Here is an 11813-nt window from a genome sequence, read left to right as displayed (position 1 = left end):
AGCCTTACACTATTGTAAGTGGAGATTATACACTAGGAAAAAGCATTTCGCGTTCTCGTAACAAAATGTTCGTTTCTTTTGTCGCACCTCGACGCGAGCGAATTTTCGAAAAGAAAAGAGTGGAAAGAGAAAAAAATATTAATCGTCTTTCAAGATCATAGTATTTTTGTTCTTAATAACAAAAGGAATTCTGCAATCAAATGGAAAGATACATAAATTTCTTCAATATATATATATATATATATATATATATATATATATATATATATATATATATATATATATATATATATATATATATATATATGCATATACGTATATATGATGAAGAAGCTAGATAGATAGAGCTAGATAGATAGAGAGAAAGAGAGAGAGAGAGAGAGAGAGAGAGACAGTCTCTCTAAGTGCTTCTTTCGCAGGATAAAGAAGAGATCCCTCGTATTTCCGAAGGAATCGCATCGATCATATGATCTGACAGGAAGAAATTCTTTAATATTAGGCGAGGCCAAAAGTTGATCGATACGTTCTCGTCTAGCTTTCTCAAAGAACAGGAGGAAAAGGGAGGTGATGGTAGGGGGAGAGTAAAGTCGTCGTCGTTACTCGTGAAAAGTTTCGACAATTTGTCCCTCTTTTTTCAGCTGGAAAAAAAGCAGGCAGCAGACGGTTTCGAAAGCTACGGGGTCGATAGAGAAAAAGAGAAAGATAGAGAAATATAGAGATAGAAATAGAGAAAGAGAGAGAGAGAGAGAGAGAGAGAGTAAGAGAGAGAGAGAGAGAGGAACGTCAGTGCCGGTTACATTAGTCATGATCTCATTAACTATACAGATAAAAGGAAGGTAGTTCGCGACGTCCCATCAGCTAGAATATGCATGACGTTTCGAGCCGGTAGACCCAAGCTTATACATACATATACGCACGAGAAGAGGTAGAGGGAGAGGGAGAGAGAAAGAGAGAGAAGGAAAGAGAGAGAGAGAGAGAGAGAGAGAGAGAGAGAGAGAGAGAGGAATAACGAAACGCAAATAGTTACGTCGACCTCCCCGTGTAATGGTAGTCATAGTCGTCGTCTTTGTAAGTTCGAAGAAACGAAGGATTACTTAGAACTGATTTTAGAAACGAAAAAAATATGAATCTAGATCAGTGATCGATATCAGAATTTTTTATGAAATTCTTTAAACTTTTACGAACTATTAAATATCATTTTTAAGCGCTATAACAATCGAAATAGTTTGATTCACAAAAATGAAATTCTTACAATCTCATTATTAATACAAAATTAATTGAATGAGGGTGAAAAATAATTTATGTAAAATGTTATGATCGAGAAAAGAAATATTACTTAATTTGAAAGGAACACCATCCAACAAAAATCATTATACGTGAATGACATTATAATTTATAAGAACGTTCCGCTTAATCTTTTTTCTCGAATTATATTCTCACATACATACAGAATAAGAGAGAGAGAGAGAGAGAGAGAGAGAGAGAACTCCGAGAGAAGTTCGCAAAGTCAGAGGGAAAGGTAAACGCGTCCCCTCAATCGACGACGAATTTCACTTTACGTAGCGTAGTATTAACGGCGAACGATTTGGTGCATGTTGCAGAGTACTTGATGTCGGGAAGTCCACGAAGTTATCCGGCACGATCCCCCGGGGTAGCTTCCACGCCAACCGTGACCAGGTGAGTTAATCGACCTTCTCTACGAATTTCCGCCGATGGAAACTCAAGCAGAATTTCGACGTGTATCGTTTCTCATGTTCGATGCGACACCGTAATGTCTGCATAATCTTCGAAAAACAAAAAAAAAAAAAAAGGAAAGAAAAATAAAACTAGATACGAACTCTTCCTTTCAATTATAAATTTTTTTCTTCTATCGTAATTTCTCTTGAACGAAAAACGTGTATTAGTTATTCGGTCATTTTTTATATTTCTTTTTATCTATAATTATCTCTTTCAAAAAGAAAATTTTCAATAATATTGATTATATATTGGATATATGAAATAAATGTTGATTATCAGTCGACGAAGTGTTTGATTAAATAGTCGAAAATAAATCGGAGTAATGTTTCTTCGATCCTTTTGTTCGATTAAAAAGCGAATTAAATCAATTGTCCGTAGACGAAGGAGAACATTATACCGTGAATGATGTACACTTTCATAGAAAGAACTTAAAGTGAAAATAGTATGCAAGTGAAAGAGAAAGAGAAAGAAAAAGAGAGAAACAGAGAGAGGGAGAGGAAGAGAGAGAGAGAGAGAGAGACAGACAGAGAAGATATATACATCTAAAGATGCTATAATTCAAATAAGGTGAACTTATAAGATATTTAGAATGTCAAACGGTATTTTCTTCGAGTATATATATTTCTATTCCTTTCCTTAATCATCTTTCTCTTTTTTCCTTTCTCTTTCGAGTTACCATCGCGAGAATGTCAGTTGATTCTCGTCAGTAATGCGAACAAAATTTCGAATTAGTCTGACCTTTTATTTTATCTCTTTACCATTTCTTCGAACGCGTTTCTATTCACCGCTAAGTAGCCCGGTGTGAAATTTTACTACCCGATTATATCCCCTTTCGCTTAATGGCACATGAATGAGGTGCTCTTACTGAAGGTATTATTTTTAAGTTTCTCATCGAAACTTTAGCTACGAACGATATCCTCTCCTTTTTTTATCTTTCTCTACATATATGCAGGTAATTTCTACCCTTATCTAATTCAATCCTATTCACCTTTCATAAATGAGGATTATTTAAAGTTCTTTTTTCCTTGAGAACTTTAATAATGTCAAAATAAACAAAAAATAATACTTTTTTTTTCATATTACATCATTCACAAAAATTAAAAAATTGGAAATTATTTATGTATATAAATTTTTGATTTCTGATATCTATACACTTCTAATATACAAAGTCCGTGTTATAAAGAAAGAAAAAAAAAGAAATGATCGATAAATATATATATATATATATATATATATATATATATATATATATGCAGACAGATATTTGAAGACATTTTCCTTCTTTCACTTTTAGAACTAGAAAAAAAACACGAAAAGTCTCGCACCGTATCGGATCGTACTTTTAAATAGTTTAGGATCTTCTTCCATTCTAACAAAAATCGTTATTCTCTTCTATTCCATCGAAAGAAAAATATCGAAACAAGATTATTCGAACAAGTACACATGTAAAACGTACTCCGATGACATTTTAAAAGCATTCACCGATAATTTCGAGCTCGACCTCTGAACTTAAACTCTGTTTCACGTAAGAGAGAAATAGAGAAAAGAAAAAAGAAAGAAAAAAGAAAAAAGAAGAAAAAAGAAAGGAAAAGAAAGAGAAAGAGAAAAAGAAACGAAAGAAAAACGAAAAGGAATTCTATTTCTTTCGAATAGAACGAACACGCAAAGATGGTGGTAGGACGACGTTCGTGTTGAGATCGAATCTTGCTCAAGAGAGCGAATCCCAGAGATCAACGGTGGATTTACTTCTCTTGAATTCTATTCCGATCGAGTCCTGGACAATAGGCGCATCGTCCTTTGCCTCTCTTCTTCTCCCCTCCCCTACTTTTCTCTTTCTTTTTTCTTCTCTCTCTCTCTCTCTGTCTTTCTCTCCCTCTTCTCGTTGGTCCCATCGTCCACTTCTTAAGATACGTGTTCCAGTCTCTTGTCGGTGGAATGACGTAGAAAGGAAGGACCATCCGTGTCACCGGAAACAGCGGGTCAGCGAGACGGAAGGTACTCTGTTGCTGAGGCAACGGAGCTAAAAGAACACTCGTTGCTTGATAGAGAAAGAAAGAGAAGGAGAAAGAAAAAGAGAGAGAGAGAGAGAGAGAGAGAGAGAGAAATAGAGAGAGAAAGAGAGAGAGAAAGATTTCTCTTCTCTCGTATCATCCTCATCCTTTCTTTTCTCTCTTTTTTCCCTTTAGTTCTATTTCTTCCAATTCTGCTCGTATTATCCTTTTTTCTCTTAAGACTGCTAACGACTGCCTCGTCCGAAAACAACTATCAACGACGTGCTCGAGAATCCCTGGTAGTAGTATTCAGGAAATTTTCACGAATTCCACTCTTCGAATTTTCGTTAAACTTTACCAGAGATTCGAACTTCATTCCTTTCACAAAGTATATATACCTTTTACGTTAATTTATGTGTAAGTATGATGCCAAAGGATCGTAATTACACATCTCTCTTTTCTGTATAATAAAAATCTCTTATTCGTTTCTATTAATATTTACTGTTAGATACGTATGTATATTCTTTATATATTGATTAGATTTGTTTGTAGTTAAATAAATAATTCGGTGAAACTTTGAAACAACCTAATTATGGAATATCTAAAAGAGATAATTCATGTGTTGAACTATCATTAAAAGACTAGGAATTAAAATTAATAGTAAAAAGGAAAAGATGAAACGAAGAAAAAATAAAGGGGGAAAAAAAAAAGAAACAAGAAAGAGAAACAAGGAAATGATGGGAACGAAATATAGAAAGGTAACTTTACATGAAGTTAAAAATCTTTACGGACGAATTACTCGTAGCGCAGAATATAAAAAACTCCTCGCTGCACTTTCTTTGGAAAATATCAGGAACGGCATTGTCATGTTTTACACGAAGATGGCCGTGACGTTAGAATTATGGTGCACGACGATAAGACTCAACCAAAGATTTATCGCCTAACACTACCGAAACACGATAGCCGTTCTTCTTCTTCTTCTTCTTCTTCTTCTTCTTCTTCTTCTTCTTCTTCCTTCTTCATTCTCCTAACGCGTACTCTTTGTTCGTCGACTATGCCTGTCTGTATCCGGCACTCTTTTCAACGCTTTCTCCCTTTTTACCTTCGGAAGGAATTTTCCCTGTTTACTCAATCGACTTCAAGCGTCGTATCACGAGCTCTTCCTTTCAGTTTTCATATTACATGACGATACCTGTAAATTGCTCTTGATACACACAAACAAATAAGTATACACATATTGCGTCGTTTCTTCGATTCGTCGATAAATGATATCTCTTAGGACCTTTAGCGTTTACTAAGTTATATATCTCTTATATTCAGATCTTTATCCTGTCAATTTATAATATATATATATATATATATATTCTTTTTATATAGATAAATAAAAATCGAAATTGATTATATAAAATAATAATATGTTAATGATTAAATAATAATAGATATAACATGATAAATAAAAATAAATCATAAAATGAATTTATTCGATCATTATCATGAAAAACTTAATTGATAATTCGTAATTATATCAGTACCATAAATTCAAACGAACTACTATATTAATTATAAAATTTTATTTAATAATATTATAAATTGAAAATAAAAAATGTTGATATATATATATATAGAAGAGAACGTACGTTTTAATTGATAAAATCGTTAGTGTCTCGGACAACTTCGAATTTTTTTTTTTCGAAGGTTAAAGTTACTCCCAAGTCCGTGCAACCACCGAACATTCCCTTCCTCTTTTCTTTACGTCGAACACGCTGCGATTCTCGTTGCAAATATGCCTTTGTCTTTTCGTACCGTGCCAGGAGAACTATTTAAATGAATCAACATGGAAACCTTAATCTCGGCCGACGTCTTAATCCCAGCTTCAATTTGCACAACCCTCAGCCTCACCTCATACTCCCATCCCATCACCCTTTCTTCTTTTTCTTCTTCTTCTTCTTCTACTATTACTACTTCTTCTTCTTCTTCTTCTTCTTCTTCTACTACTACTACAACTTCTTCCTCTCCTCTCATTGCCCGCGTTAAACTTTCCGTCTGTCGCAACGAATCCGAACTCCTTTTCTCATTCTCTCTTTCTTTCTCTTTCTCCCACACTTTTCACAGAGAAAAGCTACTCTCTCTTTCTTTATTTCTTCTGCACTTTCTCTTTCATCGCTTCCGGTTCGCGGCTGCTTTCTTTCAGAGATCGTTCGCGCTACGTTACTTTTCTTTCCGCGGCGTAATTAATGCGTCTGCGAAAGTCGACTATGTAGATTTGACTTTAATTTGAACCTTCATGAACTTGCATTTTTTCTTTTTTTCTTTTTTTTTTTCTATAGAAGCCGGTTTTTATGATGGTTAATTAAACTCGTAGGATAAATATAAATATATTACTTATAATTAAACATTTATACTCGTATTCTTAAAAATACATACATATATATATATATATATATATATATATATATATATATATATATGAAAATAATTAATTTCGAACAGAAAATGATGTCTTCCAATCATATTTGTCGTATCAACGTTGAAATTAAGATGATAAAATCGTTTATATCCTATTAGCCATCAGTCGAAAGATCTTTGAGGATGAGAGAGGGTGAGATGACTGGTGCAAAAAAGGGGGAGGAAAATAAAGGAAAGCGTTCGACGAAAAGTGAAAGTTCGTTTGAGGAGGGTGAAACTCTACAAGTTACGATAGAGAAAAAGAGATAGAGAGAAACTCTTTAAGTACCTCTCTATCTCTTTTTCTCTCTTTCTGAACGGATGTCGCCACGCAAGCGAAAAATATACAACAAAAGGGACAGCCATAAAAAGACGGCCCTTGGTATGTCGTCAGCGAGCAATTCGCGTTAATTTTCGACTCCTCGACCCCTATAATTAGTTGTAGAATCCTTATCGGACACTTCAGTAGTAATTGACCAGTGTGTTAGATAAGAACGTGAGAAATTAACTCGGCAACGTACTATCCTAATTTTTCGTCAATTTCGCACGAACTTTTTCAACCCTCTGTTGTGTTCGTTGCAAAAAGAAGATTGAAAAAAAAAAATAGAAAGAGAGAAAAAAGGAAAAAAAGGAGGACTCGTCGCTCTAATGTTTAATAAAAATCTTGCTTTGGTTCGCGTGACACGGTGCGATACGATCGGCAATATTTTCGAGCAGGTGTTGTACCTGCACATGTTCTTTTTCTCTCTCTCTCTCTCACTCTCTCTCTCTTTCTCTCTCATTCCCTTCCTCTCAACCAATGCTAGCAGGTGTCGAAAGAAAGAAAGAGAGAGAATTCATTCGTGCTGCGTTCAGCAAAAGAAACGAGAAATATCCGCGTATGGGCCAAAGAGAATTTCCGATCTTATCGAATCTTACGATTTATGGTCGTAGAAATCTTTTTCGAATTATACTCCCGGCTGCTTCTCTACGATTCGTCATCGTTTTTCTTCCTTCTCTATTCCTCCTTAATCTCAATGCTGCTTTCTAGTTGATTCTATTGGATGTATCTCTCTCATCGTACCAAACGTGTTTATATTTTCTTTTCGTTTTTCGTTGAATCACTCGAACAATTCTTTTCTTTAAGGGTGTTCATAATCTTCCACTCGTAACATATGTGACTTTAGCGACAATATATGAACTACAAAATATGAACTACAAGCGCAATAGGAAAACACCGTTCCCATTATGTGTTTATTGCATCGTTGAATAAGTTGTTGTAGGTTACATCTAACAAACGAGTTAATGTGTGATAGAAATTTTTCTACCTAATAAAAATAATAATAGATCTGACAAAAGCAAGAAAAAACTATATGTCAAATTATACTTCTCTGAAGATAAATTAATCGAAAACTATTTCTTAATTGTACGATATTATAGACTTTATTTCTAGTTGAACTTATATAGATAGCTAAACTGCATTTAATATTATTATCAAGCATAAATTATTATATCTTGAATTCTGAAATTCAGTACATTCCCTTAAGAAATTATTCTAGTAATAATTTTACTAATTTTACTGTCAGAATTCTATCTAAATTATTTATTTACTGACATATGATTACCATTGTAAAATCAAAGTACTTTAATTTTTGTTAGAAATAAAAAAAAAAGATATTGGAAATATACTGAAATATAATCTAGATAAGGATTTCGACATATCTTAAGTAATATCGGCCCAGGTCTCACTACGTGAAGATTGCTGTTTTTGGGACATCTAAAAACGGACTGACAGTCTATTCTAAAATCTGCGATACCGGATTGACATGCCACTTACAAAAAAATTGACTTTACCAATACTAACTAAAGGAGAGTCAGTCCCTGCTTATATAGCAGAATCGTTGCAACATTGGAAGGTTCAATCACCATTATTAAACATGACCTTATCGTGCAATAAAACGAAGTCCACGATAGAACTTAATCGCGTCCGCGAATACTCATGTCTATACCTGCCAACACACGCGCGGATGTTCTCCCTATTTTATCCTATGCGTACAAAAGAGAGGAGATTTACCCCCCAGCATATAATGCAGAGAGGTTTCATAAGCTTCCGTGTAAAAATCTAATTCCATGATGATAAACCAAGCCCGTGAACGATACATCGAATCCACGCCGACATATTGAAACCTGGCTGACCATCCCTTCCCTCCTGTGATTTATTCCCTGGATGATCTATCTCTCGATGATCTAGCTTGGAACAGAAGAAAAGAGTAAGAAAAAAAGAGAAGTAGAAGAAGAGAAGTAGAAGAAGAAAACAAAAGAAACCCAGAAGGCGCGCTCGCTTGAAAAATATGGAACTGAACATGATATTTCGAAGATCGTTCCATCCGAATGAAACCAGAGTAGTGAAATTAAACTCGATGAGTTTAACTCGGAAGAAAAAAAAACCCCCACCCAAGGCCCCTCCGAAAGGCCCATACTCAAGAAAAACTAAAATAATTCATTTAGAATAATTGTTTAAACTATTATATGCAACTATTTGCTCGGTACAATCGGAATCATATCAGATTCAACTACATCGCATATAATTACAATCCAGGTCTCACCACTTGGAGGTTGCTGCGTCTAGAGACCCACGAACTGACGATGATTCTATTTTAATTGCATTAGAAAACTTTTATATCCTCCCTTAGAAAAATTTAAACCTATATCTATTCTACACAGTCGATTTTAATTCAATAGTAAGATCTATTTCTTGTATCTATAAATTTTACAATCATCCTTTCCTTAATCTGCATTTATCACGAGTAAGTCTATGTTTCTATAAATGTAATTTTCAAATATTCATAACTCCTAATATATTTCGAAATTCATATTGAAAAAATTATATTGAAAATGAAAGATTTTTGATCTTTAATCATCCTGTAATGCGGTACAAGTGAAGAACATAGTATATATTTAAATGCACCTTCCGTCAACGCAGTTACAGTGTTTATCACAAATACCATTTCCCATTCGTTTAGTGATTTTTAAATACTCTAATATAATAACTCTAATAGAACTTGATTTTATAGAAAAGAAAAAAGATATATGTATTTGTGTATGTGTGTATTACTTATGAAAGATGAAATTTTGAATTTATTTTTAAGAGAAAATAAATATTTTCAAAAGAGAAAAAGAAAGTGAAGAATTTTTCATCCTAATCTAAACAAATATTTTTTTTTCCCGTAACATGTGGCAAAAGAAGAATTTGGCACACATCCCAGTCTGCTTGTTGCACTTTCATGTGCAGTTTTATTCAGTGCAGTTTCAATGACCCCTACAATTGCCATATCTTATACGTTTCATTACTATGATTTTAAGAGAACTTTATTTTATAGAAATATGAAATGTACTACTTATGAAATATAATAGTATGAATTTAATTTAATTTAACTTTAAAAAAAAGAAAAAAATGAAAAAATACGACTCGAGTTTAATAATAAAAATGCAAAATATCAAATAATCCTATTCGCGTAGACGGAGCAAAGTGGTACCTTGACACACTATCTTGTGTGCTCGTTTCAGCTTCGTGTGCATCTTGGTTCAATGCACTTTCAGTGGTACTCACATTTGCCATATCTTATACATTTCGTAGTTATGACTTTAATATAGAATTTGATTTTATAAGAATAAAATTACGAATTTAATTGAACTTTAGAAAAGAAAAGAATTAACATTTTAATACAGAATTTGATTTCAGTAAAATAAAATTACGAATTTTATTGAAATCTAGAAAAGAAAAAAGTGAAAAATTTATGACTCAACTTTAATAATAAAAATGTATAAAATATAAAATAATCCTATTCGCGTACGCGTGATAATGTGAAACCAGAGAATGTTATATCATCTCAGTTTTTCAAATCTACCCCTACACACATCACCATAAGAGCATTTCGAGTGACATGGTAAAATAAAAATATGACTATAAGTCACTCTCGAAAGGTTTTCGTGAACCTTCGAAAATAACTCAATAGTTGCCCTTTTGAGCCACAATTTGTGGAGGTCTCTTCTTTGCTTCGTACCCTAATTCTTATTCGAAAAATGTAATAACAAAATTTAATTACATATTTTAATATATAGAAGGAAACTATATACCCTAACATACCTGGAAGATAAGGATCTTATCTCTTTGGATAGAAACTGATTACTGATTACTGATTACTGATTACTGATTACTGATTACTGATTACTGATTAAATTTTTGAGAGAATCGGATATTATTATCCGGAATATGTTAATTCGTGAAAATCCTGAGCTAAAAATTGATTAACTTGTTTTAAGTTCACAGTACAAACTGTGATTCTACAAGCTCTTTGTTTTTTTTAGCAACGATTATACTCGACTATTCTCTTTCAAAAGCAATGACTCTACTCGACTTTTCTCTTTCAAAAGCAATGACTCTACTCTACTATTCTCTTTCAAAAATAATGACTCTGCTCTATTTTTCTCTTCCAAAAACAATGACTCTATTCGACTTTTTTCTTTCAAAAGCAATGACTTCAATGAAACTTTTCTTTTATCAACAAAGTTGATTAAATATTTCATTAAATTTTATCTAAACATATAATAAAAAAATCCTTAGACGTTCCTTCTTAGAAGCGTTTATTATGATTATTACAAGAAAATCATGCAGTTTCGCAAATTTGTGATCCATCGCAAATATTTTCTTGCTCGTTATTTATTAAAACTCGTGCATATTCATTAATATTTTTCAAAGTGCAAATAATTATAAATGTATATGAAACAAGAAGATCCTATCCTAATTTAATAAATCAAAAAATATAAAATCTATTCACGAGTAAATCCTCAAATAAAGTTATTCAGTGGTCACTCTGAATGCTCTTCTATTAATTAATTACAACCAATCAACCGTGCCGATTTGGACCCTTCGTCCTCGACATGATTGAGTGATCGGAAATATTTAAAATTTCACGTACTACTTAAGAAATTCTGCAATGGCTTCAAAATACTCGTCCGCAATTTATATCGAGGATAAATGATTCGTAGATGGTTGAAAATGAAATAGGTCGCCATCGAAGTTAGTTGAGATTCTCTTCAGTGATCCACTGACTCTAATACGCTGTAGTTATTTTTTAACGGACGGTCACTAAAGTTAATTTACGAAACTCTACTATCTTTTAGAAATACAGTCTGTTAAAAAAGTAAAAACTTTGTGAACAAATAGTGATTCTAACGACTGCATTGCATGCAGTCCATACAAGTTCACTTGTTTAAATCGTTAAACGCGAACGAGCAAACACTTCTACTTCGCGACTTTTTGGTTTTTATTTTAGCGATATTAACGCTCGACTTCATTGCTTCGCGCACGATTGCAATGATATCTGAAAACAGAGAAACAAAACCAAAGTTATTAATGTAATTATTACAATAAACAATTGTATAAATTATTAAAGAAATGTTTAATATTAAAATATACTTACTTTAAGTCTTTGTTAATAATTGTACGATGTGCGTCCTGTCTAAAGGTGATGAAGAAACTATAGGCGAGTTTGTTATTCGCGATTTTATGTAATATTATTTAAATATTTGAAATTCGACACTTCGCGATTTTATGTAATATTATTTAAATATTTCTCAATTATATTCGGAAGGAAAAAT

At 33.0% G+C, this 11813-nt stretch overlaps 1 protein-coding gene across 9 annotated transcripts in view; it reads left to right on the top strand.

Annotated features, from left to right (window-relative positions):
* LOC124947620 (teneurin-a) overlaps positions 1-11813 on the top strand; it is a 487449-nt gene that overhangs the window by 292402 nt on the left and 183234 nt on the right. For all 9 annotated transcript variants that reach the window (XM_047490033.1, XM_047490032.1, XM_047490031.1 and 6 more), the window contains one exon: positions 1602-1677. In XM_047490033.1, coding sequence (XP_047345989.1) covers positions 1602-1677 — 76 coding nt within the window. The remainder of the gene's footprint in view (positions 1-1601; positions 1678-11813) is intronic.

The sequence above is a fragment of the Vespa velutina genome, chromosome 3 (assembly GCF_912470025.1).
Source record: "Vespa velutina chromosome 3, iVesVel2.1, whole genome shotgun sequence".
NCBI classification, from domain to species: domain Eukaryota; kingdom Metazoa; phylum Arthropoda; class Insecta; order Hymenoptera; family Vespidae; genus Vespa; species Vespa velutina.
Note: the sequence above shows the minus strand (reverse complement) of the source record. Positions and strands in the feature narration are given on the sequence as shown.